The 17,449-nt window shown below is 38.2% G+C and overlaps 1 protein-coding gene across 5 annotated transcripts in view; it reads left to right on the top strand.

Annotated features, from left to right (window-relative positions):
* The window catches only part of IL1RAP (interleukin 1 receptor accessory protein), a 137,812-nt gene that overhangs the window by 35,181 nt on the left and 85,182 nt on the right, over positions 1–17,449 (top strand). For all 5 annotated transcript variants that reach the window (XR_003420755.2, XR_003420756.2, XM_027061189.2 and 2 more), the window contains exon 2: positions 12,950–13,014. Coding sequence is in view for 3 of the 5 variants with exons in the window: in XM_027061189.2 (XP_026916990.2) it covers positions 12,951–13,014 (64 nt within the window). In the remaining 2 variants the exon portion in view is untranslated. The remainder of the gene's footprint in view (positions 1–12,949; positions 13,015–17,449) is intronic.

The following is a 17,449-nucleotide window of genomic DNA, read 5'->3' as shown; positions in this document are numbered from 1 at the left end:
GAATGGGGATAAAGTTGTGGGGAACTGTCGATTTACTTTCTTTCCCTGGTAGCCAGTTTAGTCCCGAGTTGGGTGACTTTGAGAAGCATCTGTATCTTATAAATTGAGGATTGATCTGGGAATTAGGGTTCGGGCTCTCCCTTCCCCAGTTAAATTTTTTACTATCTGTAGCAGGATTTCCAATGGAACTCTAAGATGTATAATGCATAAAAAAGGGGTTCATGGTCAAACAGCTTTGGTTAATGCTGTGCTGAAACAAGTCAACCAGGATATTTACTTGGCAGATGACCAGAGTCTTTAAAATGCTAATGTGTATACTGAATCTCCACGAAAGAACTTTGGGACGTGTCACTCTTCAAAATCATTTGGCCACATGGTCCTTTGGCAGAATGCACATTATGGGATATGACAGTTTGATAGTTTCCATCATGTACTTTGGTGTGATTCTACAGTATGACCATATACTTGTTCTCGTCTCTACTTTTTTCTTGTGTGTGTGTGTGTAAGTCTGACTTGGCTCCCAAACTGTTAGATCCATGATCATAAGCACTGTGTGTTTATTTCTCTATACCTCACAGTTTCTATTAAAGTATATGAAATAGGGGTTCAATAAATCTTTATTTGAACAAAATTTGATTCTGTAGATGCAGAAGCGAGAGCGTACAGTCTTTATGGAGAAATCAATGGAAACTTGGCCACAGCTTTGTTACCTGTGGCCTCTCTAACAGTTTGTACGTGATGTCTTTCTCTTGTGAGCCTCAAAGGCAGCATCCTGATATTCAGGCCATCCCTTTGAATTAGAGGTTATTAGTGGCAGTGTTCTTATATGACATTTAAAGGGAGAAAACCTCGGATGGCTAAGAAGCTTTTCTATGCTGGAAAAAGTAATTAATTTCCTAACCTGGAGGTTACTGGATCTGAGCCTATAAGGTGACATGACTGTTTTGTGTCTGTGATAGCTGTAATGTCACCTACTTCCCTACTTGAACTCCAGATGGCATCATATTTCCCCAGGGAGCTGCTCCCTCCTCTCTCCTCTCACACGCTGTAAAATGCCTTTGGTTTAGCACTGTGCTTCAAGACTGTAAGCTCCAGGAGGACAGGGGCATTTTCCTTCCCTCCTCCGCCCTCAGAGTGTGTCCAGAGCTTGATAAATATTTGTTGAGTGACTTAGAAGGAATCTTAGGTACATTCTCATAAATATTCTTCTCCACCGCAGCCATAAAACTCCCTGAAATGATTCCCTGTCATATTCGGTGTTGGATGTTAAGCTGCTTTCTTGATTTAAAAGGTTATAGTGTTACCCTGTAGTTTTCTCTAACCTCTCCGTGTTGTTTAAACCACTCTAACTTCAATCAAGTGAAAGTTTTTCCGTAATATTTTGAAGAAGCATAACATATTAACAGTAAAATACACAAATACTAAGTGTACAGATTGATGAATTGTTACAAATGCATCATTATGAAATCATCACCTGACTAAAAGATAGAATAGTACCAGATCTTAGAAGATGTATTCTTGCCTGTCTCCATCAATATTGCCAAAGGTAATCCAGGTTCTAATGTGAAGTAAGTAATTTATGCTGTTCCTTTTTGAGGAAGTGTTCTCCACTGCTTCAGATTCTTTCAAATTTAAACAAGCAAAATAAAAATGTCAGCTTATTTCATATAAACCCAGCAGCATAACACATTATATTAAATCTCTGTCCACATGTCACACCATTTGGTCCTCTGTAACCACCTCATGAGATAGTCATGGCGGAGGGTTTTACTTCCATTTAAAAAAAAATGAGGTATTGAAAGACTAGAGAAGGAAAATGCCCTGGACCATAATCTCCCCAAGTTCAACTTGATTGTAGAGGGTATCATATGAATCTTAGCTTTTCCATAAGGTACAGAGGCTGGATTTACAACTATTGTCAATCAGAGGACCGTCTTCTCTGAAATATTTAGGGAATAGAGCACTACACTTGGACCTGGTACAGCAAGTTTTGCCCAATGGTCAATGGTCAACTTGAACTAAGTCACTTGGGCTCTTCTTTTAACTAATATTAATGATAACTCCCATTGGTCAACTGCTCCACATTTTCTCAAGTTTTTCACGTTTGTTATCCACTTTAATAAGAGATAATGATAATCAGTATTTGCTGAAAGCTTCCTATGTGCCTGGACAGTGCTAACTCCTCTACAGGAATTATCAACTACACTCCTCCCAACAGACTGATGAGGTAAGTATTGTCACCCCCACCATGCAAACTCCTGCCTCAGTCTCCCTGTGTACGTGGTTAATACTTAACCATCAAATTGTCCACCCACTAGGAAATGGAACACTCTTTTCATTCTCATTAAGAAGTGTCCATGAACATCTAGCATGTCAGTCTTAACTTAGTCATCAAGATAGTGATCAGCTTATGACTCTTAAGTGGTTGTTATGAATCTATCTCCTCCTCTCTCAGGCTATTCAAGGTCAAACAATCAAACTTAGAACTCCAACTGTAGTGTGCTTAAGGTTTCTTTCACCTTCATCTCACTGAAAACCTAGTTCTAGTTCTCTCTCATGAAGGATGAGACTTGATGATATTTCTTCCCTCACCCCACAGAGCATGTTGCTGTTCAAAATATTAAAGAACAAAAGGAAATCAATCTGTTCACATTCTATTCCAAGCTTCTAAAGATGGCAGGTGGTATATTATATATGTCCTCTCAGAGTTCCCAACACTCTGAAGCTCTTTAGTAACAAAGGGGAAGGTAATATCTAAGAGGAGTGTGCCAATGTTTTCTGGAGTGAACTTTGACTCTGCTGTTATATCAAGGTTAGCGACACTGGCTTATGCTGAAAGTGGGGATGTTTCATTGATCTTTCTATGTATTTCTACTGCTGGACTTTTCTGGAACATTCAGTACTTAACAACAGGACAGTGTTATTTTCAAAGTAAATGTTGAAAATAGAAACCATATTTAGGTTAAAACAGCTTTCATTTATTTAACCTGTCTACAAGGGTTCACAAATCATTTGCAGAACTGTTAAAAAGACTCGTGCTACTTAAAAAAATAAATTTTTAATTAACATACAATAAGATTGACTTTTTTAAAAGTACAACTCTATGAATTGTATAGACTCATTTAATCACTGACCCAGTCAGGACACAGACTCTTCTATCATCCCAAAGACACTACTGTGCTATCCCTTTATAGTTAACACCTGCCCACTACTTCTAGCCCCTGATCTGTTCTCTGTCACTCTAGTTTTGTCTTTTCAGGTATGTCATTTAGATGGAACTGGACAGTTGGTAACCTATTGAGACTGCCTTTTTTCTCTTAACATACCTTTGGCATTCATCCAAGTTGTTGTTATGGACAGCTCATTGCTTTGTCTTGCTGAAAAGTAGGCTATTTTTTCCAGTATACCAGTTTGTTTATCCATTTGCCTGTTGAAGGGCATTTGAGTTGTGTCCAGTTTTTGACAATTAATAACAGAGCTGCCATAAACACTCATGTACAGGTTTTTGTGTCAACATAAGTTTCCAGTTCTCTTGGGTAAATACCCAGGAGTGTGGATGCTGCATCCTATGGCAAGTGTATGTTTGACTTTCTAAGAAGTGGACATGTGATTTTCCAGAGAGGCAGTGCCATTGTGTAGTCACTGCAGTAGGACGGTTTCAGTTGCTCTGTATTCTGTTTAGCACTCAGCATTGCCAGTATTTCTTACTTTAGTGATTCTGAAAGGTATGGAGTGGTATCTAATTTTGTGCTTTTAATTTTCATTTCCCTTATGGCTGATGATGTTGAACATCCTTTCCTGTGTTAATTTACCTCCTGAATATCCTTTTCAGTAAATGTCTCTTTAAGACTTTTGACATTTAAAACTGGGTTGTTTCGATGGATAAAGAAAACGTTGTGTATACACACAACCCCATGCACAGAAGGAAATTTTACCGTTCACAACATGGATGGACCTAGAGGATATTATGCTAAGCATTTAAGTCAGACGAAAAAAGGCAGATACCAAATGACTTCACTTATATGTGGAATCTTAAAAAACCAACAGACAAATAAAGAACAGAAATAGACTTATAAATACAGAGAACAAATGTGATTACGTGTGGTTACTATAGGTGATGGGCAATGGGTAAAACAGGTGAAGGTGATTAAGAGGCACAGACTTCAAGTTGTAAAATTAGTAAGTCATACGGATGAAAAGTACAGTATATGTATAGTCAATATTGTAATAGCTTTGTATGGTGACAGATGGTAACTGTACCATGGTGAACATTTTGTAATGTATGTAATTGTCAAATCACCATGTTGTATCCCTGAAACTAATATTATATTTTGTCAACCGTACTTCAATTTTTTAAAAAGTTGGGATGCTTATACTGTGATTCCTACAGCTTTATTCTTCGTTTTCAAAATGTTTGTCAAAATTCAAGGCATTTCTCTTTCCATATACGTTTTAAAATCAGCTTGTCCATATCTATAAACAAATCTTGTTAAGATTTTTTATTGGAATTTTATTAAATATGTCAATTAATGTGGGGGAGAATTGACATCTTTCTATGTGGAGTCTTTCAATCCATAAATATGGTATGTCTCTTGCATTATTTTCTATTGCCACTAATAAATTACCAGAAATGTGGTGGCTTAAAACAACATCCATGTATTACATCACAGTTTCTGTGAGTCGGTTCAGGTACAATATTCTCTGCCTAGTGTCTTACGTGGCTAAAGTTAAAGTGTCAGCAAGGTTATGTTCCTTTCTGGAGGCTCTGGGGAAGAGTATGGTTGCAAAGCTGGGCAGATTTTTTGAAAGTTTTTATTTAAATTCCAGTGAGTTAACCTAAAATGTAATATTAGTTTCAGGTGTGCACTGTAGTGATTCAACAGTTCCATACATTACCCAGTGCTCATCACAACCAGTGCACTCCATAATACCCATTATCTTTATAACTCATACCTCCATCTCCCTTCTAGTAGCCATCACTTTGTTCTCTATAGTGAAGAGTCTATTTTTTGCAGTACTCCCTCTCACTTCCCCCGCTTTGCTCATTTTTTTTTTTGCTCCTAAATTCCACATATGAGTGAAAACATATGGTATTTGTCTTTCTCTGACTGACTTACTTCACTTAGCATAATACTCTCTAGCTCCATCCATGTTGCTGCAAATGGCAAGATTTCATTCTTTTTTATGGCTGAATAATATTCCATTGTGTATATATACCACATCATTTTTATCCACTTATCTATTGATGGGCACTTGAGCTGCTTCCATAATTTGGCTGTTGTAAATAATGCTGCTGTGGACATCGAGGTGTATGTATCTCTTTGAATTAGTATTTTTGTATTCTTCAGGTAAACACCTAGTAGTATGATTGCTGGATTGTAGGATAGTTCCATTTTTAACTTTTTGAGGAACCTCTATGCTGTTTTCCAAGTGGCTGCATCAGTTGGCATTCCTACTGAGTGTAAGAGAGTTCCTCTTTCACCACATCTTCAAGTTGTTGGTAGAATTTTATTTCCCATGTTGAAGGCCCTAGTTACCGTTCTCTCGCTGGCTGTCAGGCTATCAGCTGAAAATCTCTCACAGCTCTAGAAGGTCACCTGCGACCAAGCAGAAGGTACTTGACAGGTTACTACATTTATCTTTAACACCAAAGTCCTCTCAAGTTCTTTTCTCACTTCACATTTCCATGATTTGTCTGTCTGCTACATCTCTCTGACTTTAACCAGAGAAAGTTCTTTGCTTAAGGGCTGATGTTAATGATTAGATTGAGTCCATGTGGATCATCTAGTATAATCTCCATATTTTGAAGTCCATAACGTTAATTATGTTTGCAGAGTTCTTTTGGCTAAGTAGGACAACAAAACAGATTCCAGGGATTTAGGGCATGAGGCCATTTTGCCAACCATGTATTTCTATTTATTTAGGTCATCTTTGATTTCTTTTATCAATATTTTATATATTTCAGCATACAGACCTTTTTACATATTGGTTAGACTTTTTGCTCAGCATTTTTTTTAATTATTATAACAAGTCTCTTTATTTATTTATTTTTAAATTCTTTTAATTTTTTTTTTATTTTATATTTGAGAGAGAGAGAGAGAACACAAGCAGGGGAGGGGCAGAGAAACAGAGACAGAATCTGAAGTAGGCTCCAGGCTCCTGGAGAAAGCCTGATGTGGGGCTCGAAGTCAGCAGCAGTGATATGACCTGAGCCAAAGTCAGATGCTTAACTAACTGAGCCACCCAGGTGCTCCTTATTATAAGGAGTCTTTTAAAAAGTTTTGTTTTCTAGGCACCTGGGTGGCTCAGTCAGTTAAGCGTCCTCTGACTCTTGGTTTCTGCTTTTGTCATGATCTCACGGTTTGGGTTTGTGAGTTCAAGCCCTGCATTGGGCTCCGCACTGTGAGTAGGGGTCTGCTGGGTATTCTGTCTCTCTCCCTCTCTTCCTGCCCCATCCCTGCACGCACACTTGTGCTCTCTCTCTTTCAAATTAAATAAATAAACTTTAAAAAGTTTTGTTTACCGTTGTTATTGCTAGTATATATAATTTTTTCATATAATTACGTATGCTGTGACTTCTTTTTTTTGTAATAAATTCTTTAGGGTTTTGTATGTTGAAAATTACATCATCTGTGACTAGCCTTACTGTACTAGTTAAGACTTCCAGGATGATGGTGAATAGTACTAATAATGAATATCCTTGTCTTGCTGCTGATCTGAGTGGAAAAGTATTTGGTTTTCAACATTAGATGTTATGTTAGCTGTAGGTTTTTTATAGATGCTCTTTATTGGTTTGAGGAGGTTCCCTTCTATTCTTAGTTTGCTAAGGACTTTTATCATGAATGGATACTGAATTTTGTCAAATGTTCTTCTTGCGTCAATTAAGATAATCATGTGGTATACTTTTTTGGCCTTTTAAAATACTGAAACCAGTGTTGCATTGCTGGGTTGAACTCTGCTTGGTTGTGGGATATCTGTAGATTTGTTTACTTATATCATCTGTGGCAGAATTTCAAATCAGAGTAATGTTGTGTCATAAAATGAACTGGTAATTGTTTTGTCTTTTATTTTCTGGAAGAGATTATCTAGAAGAGATGCTATTTATTCTTCAAATGTTTGGTCAGATTCACCAGTGAAATCATCTGGAGCTTGGAAATTACTTTTTTGTAAGGTTTCTAACAGCAAATTTATTTAAAAAAATAATGATAGGACCAATAACATTGTAAATTTCATTTTGGATGAGCTTTGGTAGTTTGTGGGCTTTGAAATATTGGTCCATTTCATCAAAATTGTGTAATATGTGACTAGAATATTTAGTATTCCCTTAATTACCAGTTTCCCCTTTATTACCATTTTAATGCCCCATGATCATTAGTGATGTAGCCTCTTTTATTTCTGACATTAGTGATATGTGTCTTTTTTTTTCCATTGGTTTACCTGGTTAGAGGTTTACCAAGTTTTTTATTGTTGTTGTTCTTTTCAAAAAACCAACTTTTGGGTTCATTTTTTTTCTCTTTAAAATTTTTTCATCTCTACTTTTCATCATTTCCTTCATTTTGCTTGCTTGTTGTATTTTTCTCCTCTTATTCTAGGTCCTTAAGGTAGATGATTAGCTTATTGACTTCAAATTTTTCTTCTTATCTAATATAAACCTTTTAATACTATAAATTATTTTCTAAATGCTGCATTAGCTGCATCCCACTCGTTTTGGTATGTTGTATTTTCATTTTTGTTCAGTTTAAGAATTTTCTAATAGTCTTCTTTTTGACCCATGAATTATTTAGACACACGATTGACCCTTGAATAACGGTTTTGAATTGTGCAGATCCACTTATACACAGATTTTTTTTCAATAAATGTACTACATTTCTGTCAATGTATTTTCTGTTTCTTATGATTTTCTTAATAACATTTTCTTTTCTCTAGCTTATTCTATTGTAAGAATATTGTATATAACATATATAGCATACAAAATATGTGTTAACCAACTCTTTGTATTAATGGTAAGCCTTCCTGTCAACAGTAGGTTGTTAGTAGTGAAGTTTTTGAGGAACCAAAAGTTATGCATGGATTTTTGACTGTGTGGATGGTCAACACCCCAACCCTTTCTTGTTCAAGGCTCAGCTGTATATACCTTAATTTCTAAGTGTTCGAATATTATCCTGTCATTTTCTTTTATTGGTTTCTAGTTTAATTCTATAGTTAGAGCATATATGCTCAATTCTTTTAAATTTATTAAGGTTTAATTTATAGTTCATAATATAGCTGATCTTGGTAAATTTCCTATGTGTACTTGAAAAGAATGTGCTTTATTTACTTTTTGGAGTCTTCATATAATTGTTTTATGCATTCTTCCCAGGTTTATAGCTGCGTTCGTTAAGAGAAACAAAGTGGGTTTTGCTTACTTCGTTTTACTCATCATTAGAGTTTTCCATGTCACTTTGTTGGTAATTTTACTTACTGGTAAATATTCTTTTCTGAAGTATTCTGCACAAGGGTCCCTTTATGGTTCAAAAACTGTGAACTAGATAAAAGATGGATGGTGAAAATAACTTTGATTTCTTAATAAATGCCATCGCTCCCTTTCTGTAAGATGGGATAATTAATAACTTGTCCCATGTCCTTTAAAGGCTTGTTTGTCATATCTTAGGTGAGCATACATGCAAAATCTGCTCAAAGTTTATTAGTAAGTTAGAGAAGTAAGTTAGGTACAGTTACTGAGTTTATCAGTAAGTTATGATCTGGATGGGATCAGGACTTAAAAAGTGATTTGGCTGCAGGGTTGACCCGGCATGGAGATGACCATCTAGGGTTTGTAGCTTGGTGTTTATGGCCAAGCTTTCAGTGCACAGATCATAGCAAAGGACATCTGTCAACCAGGAATGAAGCAGCTCATGGCAACTCTGTGGTTATGGGAGGCATATCTAGCTTGGAGCAAGACCTTATGGGGGACAGAATTCAGGCTTCTGGAAAAGAGTGCTGACAAGCCCCAGGTGGAAGGTCCATGTTCCAACTAGGTAGATCGGCTTCAAAGAGTGGCTAGGATCTGGGTATGGGCTAAATGTGGAATCAGGAAACTGAGTGAGAAATCCAGTCCTGTGGCCTGGTGAAATGTTACAGTGCAGGAAGAAGGCGAAGTGATTCAGGGATAATACTAGCCTTGGGGTAGGAGACCTAGTTTCAGCCTGTCACCTGCTGGCCCTGTGAGAGAATCATTGGTCAGAGCTGACTCAGAGGTAAGGAGATCCTGAAGCTTAGTAAGCCTAGAGAATGCAGGCAATGGAATGGTTCATATGCAGGGGTAGATGTTAAAGTGCTGACCACATGTTGACAATCATCATTAATAATTATTGCTGATTACATAAAAATAAGTACATGTTTGAAACTTTTTGCCAAGTGGTATTGGCATCTGAGTTGATATACCAGGGAACAGTGGAATTAAATAGGAGCGAAGTACCAATACCTAAGAGGGGACGTATGAAAATGATTAGACGGTAGGTAAAATGGATAGTGCAGGAAAGGCTGACTGGGAATTTATTTTTGTTGGTTGCAATCATCTGAAGCAAGGGCAGAGTCTGTTAAATGCCATGGCAGTAATCTAAAGCTGGGTTGTAATTCAGACCATGAGAAACTGTGTGTTATTAGGCAGGTTCCTTTGCTTTCTGACAGCTTTTCCATCTCTGAAAACATCCAGCACCCTCTCTCCCCAAGACACAAGAACCAAAAATGTATTACTAGTCACAATAATAAAATTCTGAGGGAGAACGGAAGACGATGTTAAATGAACCAGCCAACCTCCTCCCACTAACCTTGGTACCTTTAGTCTGTCAAACCAGCCTGCACAGTCACATTTTCTTTTCAATCTGCTTTATTCTAATTCATCACAGGACAGGACTGACCCTGGATTTGTGTTTGCACACAGGTTATCTTTAGATTGGCTTTACCTTGATGACCTGACTCCTTGCTGCCTCTGAAATAATCCAGTTACTCAAGGGAATATCAATTAAGGCCCTCAGTCACACTAATTAGAATGTCTTCTAAGTGTTGCCCTAGGAATTCAGCAGCTTATAAACAGGCGAATTGGGACAATCCAGAGGTGTGGGCTTTTGGTTTTGTTTTGTTTTGTTTTGTTTTGTTTGTTTTTTTATATATAGCCAAAAGCAATTTGAGAGGGAGAGTGCTTTAGCACAGGGAGTATTGAGGCTGAAGTTACTGTGCCCTGAATCTGCAATGAAATATCTGGTTGTTCTCCACTGACAATGATTAATGCAGAATTATTAAATACTTTTATTAATGACTTGGATGAGGACATAGGTGGCATGCTGATCAAGTTCATAGATGACACAAAGCTAGGAGTTAAACAATTACTATGATGACAGGCTCAGGAGACAAAATGATTTCAAGACAGAATTTAAAGGAAAAAAAAAAAAGCGAGGTTAGAGTGGGAGAGAGCCAAAGCATAAGAGACTCTTAAAAAATGAGAACAAACTGAGGGCTGATGGGGGGTGGGAGGGAGGGGGGGTGGGTGATGGATATGGAAGAGGGCATCTTTTGGGATGAGCACTGGGTGTTGTATGGAAACCAGTTTGACAATAAATTTCATATATTTAAAAAATAAATATATAAATAAATAAATAAATAAATAAATAAAAAGACAGAATTTAGTGGCAATACATCCATACATTCTGGCAAGAATGATCTCCAGAAGGCACAATTTGATGATCAAGTCAGTCTTCTAATCAGAAACCTTTATTGATTCCCTATTTTCTGTTTAAATTAAATCCTGAGTCCTTTGCTTGCTATTCAAGGCCTTGCTGGAATCTGATCCTAACACTCCCCGCCTTCCAACAAACTCTTTATCGTTCTTTTACTAATACCCTGTGCTTGAGCCAAACTGAATTATTTACAGACTATTTCCTTTTTATGTTCCATGCTTTTCCTATCTGTGAACATTATTCTCCACTGAGTTTCTTTTCCCCATTTTCCTCCTGCTTCAATTCAGTTCTTGCTCAGTTCAAAAGCTACTTCTTGTATTTAGTCTTCTTTGATTGCTTTGGCTGAAGTAATCTCTTTCTTTGGCTGATCTTCCATAACACTTATCTGTTCCTCTCTATGCTTATCAGTGTTTACTTTGTACTGTCATTATTTTTGTGCACATTTTAAGTCTTTGCTAGACCTGGTTAGTGCTCGAACTTGTCTGATAAATCTTTGTATACCTTATAGTGCCTCTGCATGTGTCTTGTTCATAGCTGTGACGTTGTAATGATTTATGTCCTCTACTGGGAAGAAATGCCTTTAGAGGAGGTCCCTGTATTTGTATCACAGAGACTTGTAAACAGAAAGTGCTCAGCACATGTTTTATTGAATAAATTAATGACAGAAGAGTGCCCTAAGTTAACGATATAAGAAGTGGAAGGGAATGGTGGTGGTAAGAAAGAAACATTTAATCTCTGGGATAAAAAGGTTGTTTAGGATATAATAAACTCACTTGTGGTTTTTGAACGGTCATGCTAAGGGAGAGAGTACAATATGAACTGGAGATTTGTGGTGATCAGTGATCAAGAGAGGTGACAGGTGTCGGAAACTTGCATTGTCATTTAAAGTGAGCAGGTACTCTGGACTTCTCAGGCAGTACCAGTTTATACCTTTGTTTTGGTGCCACACTCTTACAGGTGTCTCATTTAAATTTTCTTTTTTTAATGTTTATTCATTTTTGAGAGACAGAGTCAGAGCGTGAGCTGGGGAGGGGCAGAGAGAGAGAGGGAGACACAGAATCTGAAGCAGGCTCCAAGCTCTGAGCTGTCAGCACAGAGCCTGATGCAGGACTCCAACTCACAAACCATGAGATCATGACCTGAGCCGAAGTTGGATGCTTAACTAACGGAGCCACCCAGGCGCCCCCACACGTGTCTCATTAAAAGTGCTATTGTGTGGCCACCCTATCAAATACCTCTTACACCTTTTTTTAGATTATTAGGTCCCTATGGTTGTGAACCTTGTGTCATGGGCTATTATTGGCTGGATGTGGCATAAATCCCATCTCTGTCACTTACTAGAAATGAGATCTGGACAAGTTTTCAAGACCTCTGTAAGCACCCATAGGTGACTGCTGTGTTCAAAACAGTGACAGCCTTAAATATGGAATTTTTCAGAAATAGCCAGGTATCAGTAGTTATATCCCTACCAAGGATTTATCAGGGGGAAGGTATGTCTAAGGTAGTAAGGAAATAAGTTTCGCAGGATTGTTAAATCTCTAGGCCTTCTGTATTAGAGATCATGCAACCAAATGTAAGGGCATAGTTCTTGCTAGTTGGCTGGTTCAGCTGGTTATCAATAGAAAGGCTAACCGTCACAGAAACCCGATTTTACCCTCATCATTTGTCTCTTCCAAGGAGAAGAGGAGAGCAGGCACAGCAGGACATGAGGTTTATACATTTCCCCGTGCTATAAAGTCATAGTGTAGTGGACTATAAACCGAGTTTGAACCCAGGATTTCTAGACTTTCTATTTATCACTAAGAAGGAGAAGTGCCTGGGTCATAAAATATTTCCAGACCACGAGAATGCTAAAGAGATCAAATTTATCTGCCAGAAATGTGACTCCTGATGAAAACATTGAAGAGGAATATTTTTCTTAAGTAGGCAGTTATAGTTGAATGATTAAGAGATTGTTCTAGAGCCAAACTGCTGGAGCTTGACCATTATTCTACCACTTTCTAGGCAAAGGAGGTTGGCTATGTTATTTAAACTTGTATCAGTTTCCTTATCTGTAGTATGGGTGATGAAAGAAAAAACAAACTATTTTATTGGTTGGTTCCTGCAATTAAATTTGTTAATATTGTAAACGTGTTAGAACAGGTCCCCGTCCATAGTCAGCATGGGGATGCAGTAATTATTAAACTCTTGAGAGTGATAAGTACTCTCCCTTAACTTTGTATTTATGTTGACAGGATGGGACTTCTGTGGTGTGTAATGAGTCTCTACTTCTATGGGATCCTGCAAAGTGATGCCTCAGGTAAGTGAATGGTTTTTGGCAATCTATTAAGGTACAGATGATCTCTAGGGTATAATGTGTCAACTCTCTGAAAAATGAGTTAAGACAAAATAATATTTAAATCCATTGTCTTTTGTGGTACCATGGAATCACAGATATGAAAGAAATAGAATTTTGGTGGTGGGAGGACCACTGACACCTTTAGTCTTTAAGGGGCATAGTGTACTTGGGGCAGTGGTCTGGTATGTCTAAATATAGGAATTTTCCATCATATCCAAGCCGACTAGAATCTGGCTTCTTTCCCTTCACCTCAGGTCTTCTGAGACAAGAAATGACAGAGATGGTAGCATGACCCTGTTTTTTAAACTTCAGGACGTAGTGGAAGAGGCCTTGGGGCTAACAGTCCATTGAGACCTTTTAAGAATGATGGGTTCCTGTCATACTGCTTCTATCTGGGAAAGAAAGAATCTATCATTAGGCTCATTTTTTTTTTTCCTTTGGGTGTTGCTTCTTTTTTAAATTTTTTTTTTAATGTTTATTCATTTTTGAGAGACAGAGAATGAGCAGGGGAGGGCCAGAGAGAGAGAGGGAGACACAGAATCCAAAGCAGGCTCCAGGCTCCGAGCTGTCAGCACAGAGCCCGACTTGGGGCTCGAATTCATGAGCCATGAGATCATGGCCTAAGCTGAAGTCAGACACTCAGCCAACTGAACCATCCAGGTGCCCCTGGGTGTTTCTTCTTAAGAGAAGCCAACCAAAGCTTGTTTGAGTTTGAATAATCAAACTCGGTCATCGTGGAACTGGATCATGTGAAATCAGATTCACAAGGGATTTGAAAGTTCATCCTTTCAGGGCTCCTCTCATCTCCAGAATTACTGCTCAGAACGGTTCCATGGTAACTCTACCTAGTAATCATCTCATTGCAGCCCATATGTCTTTGGACTGGCCAAGTTCTTACAAAGCTTTCTAGTATACATGATTGAGATTTGTTTTTGTCATTTCCACATTTCTCTGGTTCAACAGCTTGATTTAAGTAGAAAATAGTCAATCCAGTGGTAGTCTAATTTTAATTCAAGGAACCTAGATATCTTCATTTGAAGAAGCTTCTCATGTATAATTCCCCTGAAGACCATGGAGAATACTTTGAATACCATTATTTTAATTCCTCTCCTGTGTGAGAGGTCTTCAGAAATGTTAAAATAGTGATCATATAACCTTGACAGTGTTTTCCTATGTTCTTCACATACCATGGATTTGAGCCCTCTTCAACCTGATTATCTTTTCTGGGTATGTTTCAGTTTTTCTATACCACTTAAAGCATTTTATCAGAAACCAAAAATAGCACTAAAGAAAGGGTATAACTAGGACAGAGTACGACTCAAAGCTGAGAGAAGTAAAGATAACTTCCAACCTCATTGGCCCTTTTCACAAGGAAAGCATATTTGCTAACCTGGACTGATATGCAGCTGGGAACCACTAGTACACAGATCTAATGGCTGTTTAGATCAGCATCTTTCCTGCTCGATTGAGTGTCTCATGTGACTGGTCAGTGCTGTGATGTCCTTAATTTTAAACATGTTGAACATAATCCCTGATTATAATCAGTTCTTATTTGATTTAGTTCTATGCTTGAATGTTATCTACTTACAGAGGCCTTCTTTAACCACCTTAACTAGAATAGCCCTGCTAATCACACATTCCTATACCCACCTTTAGTTTCCTTTATGACACTCATCATTTCCTGACATTATACAAATTTTCTCTTGTCTCCTTCTCCTCCTTTATCCTCTTTTTCCTCCCTGCCCTCTTCTCTTTTCTTCTCCTCTCTCTCTCTCTTCCCCCTGCCCCCTTCCCTTTCTCCATCCTTCCCAATTTCTCTACTTGTAAGCTGTGCAAGGACAAGGACTTGTGCTCTTTGTTTGTTACCCAAATACTTGCAGTAATGATTGGTATGTAGACACATAGTAGGCACTCTCTCTGTATATATATTTCATAAATGGATGGAAAAAAGTCCCTTCACATCCCTTTTGCCCAAATTGGCCAATTTTATAATGGGACTTGTTTGGATTCATACCAGTAATTCATCGATATGGTTTTATGTCCTGCCTCCCCTTGAAGGTAAAGGGAGAGTTGACCGTGTTACTCTTGTTGAGAGATCAGTGAGATCTCAGAAGTTTGAGGGTATTGGTATCTCCCCAGCCATCCTGGCAGAGTTGCTTTTCTGAATGACCTTTACTGTAATCCATCCAAGGAGGTCCCCCACCCCCCACCCCAAATGCTATTGGAAAGCGAGTTTTCTACCCAGGAACTGTGACTCATAACTCTGCCGGGGAAGCTGACTTCTTGAATAAGATAAGTTTTCATACCAGCCCCATTGAGTCACCATGGGAGCAGGAAACATGTTGTAATCCCCTCAGCCCATCTGGCACATACTCATTTGCCTTCCTTATGAAAAGGTATATTGTGTCTGTGTCAGTGATGCACTTCCTAGTTGGAGGAAGAGGAACAAAAAGGAAGCGTTGTTGACAAAAATAAAAGGAGAAACTAACTCTGGGCTACTAGGGGACAAAAGAGACCATTGCATGTGTTGGGGGAATCAACCAACTTCTCATACATCAAGGTATCACTTCATACAACCATATAGATGCTGGCAGACTTGTTGGCCTTTCATGAGCTTCTTCCTATGCTTCATGTTCCCAGCTTTAATGGAATCACAGATTGATGTGAAGAATAAAAGGGTAATAGCCAGAAAACCCTAAATCAATGTACATGCATATGATATTAGTAGGAGTCTTGTTTGGTTGTTCTGGGCCTTTCTGTGTGGTCTCTTCTTTTAAGGGGAGACCCACATTTAAAAAACATAATTTTAGAGGTGCCTGCGTGGCTCAGTTGGTTGAGCATCCGGCTTCGGCTCAGGTCATGATCTTACTGTTTGTGAGTTCGAGCCCCACGTCGGGCTCTGTGCTGACAGCTCAGAGTCTGGAGCCTGTTTCAGATTCTGTGTCTCCCTCTCTCTATGCTTCTCCCCTGCTTGTGCTCTCTCTCCCTCTCTCTCTCTCAAAAATAAATAAACATTAAAAATTAAAAAAAAATAAAAAACATAATTTTCTTTATTTTGAGAGAGAGAGACAGCCAGCATGATCAGGGGAGGGGCAAAGGAGAAAAGAGAAAGAATCCCAAGCAGGCTCCACACTGTCAGCTCAGAGCAATACCTGGGGCTTGATCCCAGGAACCGAGATCATGACCTCAGCCAAAATCTAGAGTCAGACACTTATTTGACTGAGCCACCAAGGCACTCCTGGGAAGCCCCACATTTAAAAAAAGCCATATTGACATAAGAGCTTTAGTTCCATGCAGTGTGTTTTAAGTGCAGTGAACTGGACTTCAAGGCACAGAATTCTGACCTCAGAACACAATCTTTCTGTTAGCAATACTAGGATTTCCTTATTCATTCAGGGAAGTGGAAGCAATATTTTCATCTCAGGTAGCCATTAAAGCAAATGCTTAAGAAAAAAGCATTTACTTTTAAGGAATTAGAGCTTGGATAATTATAATGGTGATAATATAATGTGGTAGTTATAGTGGTAATAATAAACCTTCCTTTGCTGAAAAAGCACTTTGCATTTTACATATCCAATATCATTTGACTCTCACTCCCAAAATATAAAGCGGTCAGGCTGTTGTAACCACCTGTTTTGAAAAAGAAAATTAGAATTAAAGAGGTTAAGTGAATTACCCAAAGTCACAAAGCTAATACATAACTATGACTTCAACTAGATCCTCACACAATTAAAAAAAAAAAAAGATTAAAATCCAAAGGGTCACAGGTTTCGCTAACTGTTAAAGAACCACTCAATAGATTTCTGCGCTTTTTAGATAAGAAATATCTTCCCTCATGACTCCTCCGCCCCCCACCTTAGTTGTTTTCTTCAGGAGGAAAATCACTGCACTGTAAGCTCAAAATTCAATATTCCCATTTTTGCTTCTTATGGTATTGAACATTTCCGATACTAAACTCAAAGAAGTTTTGTTTTGCAACAATTCTGAAAGCAACTTGTCACACATTTCTCCTTTGGTGTGTTCCATTGGCAACATGTTACAAGTTGAACTGTTAAAACTGCCTTTAGAGTAGAAATAAATATTTGCAATTTGTGATTCCACGCTGGGGACAGGGTTGAGAATGGCACCACATGTAATATGGTGACTTTAAAATATATTGCCATATCAAAATTATTTGTTACAGAGACCATGTGAAAAAGATAGCACTGCATTGTCACTCCAGGTGCACGCACACACACACACACACACACACACACACACACACACACACAGAGATCTTTGAATATTGTTTTTTATTTCAAGGTCAACAGATGACTATGTGCCAGGTGCAGGGCTAGATTTCACACACATTGTCATTAATGTCACAGAAAACAATGGAGACTGGGGTTGGGAACCT

The sequence above is a fragment of the Acinonyx jubatus genome, chromosome C2 (assembly GCF_027475565.1).
Source record: "Acinonyx jubatus isolate Ajub_Pintada_27869175 chromosome C2, VMU_Ajub_asm_v1.0, whole genome shotgun sequence".
Classification (NCBI taxonomy): domain Eukaryota; kingdom Metazoa; phylum Chordata; class Mammalia; order Carnivora; family Felidae; genus Acinonyx; species Acinonyx jubatus.
Note: the sequence above shows the minus strand (reverse complement) of the source record. Positions and strands in the feature narration are given on the sequence as shown.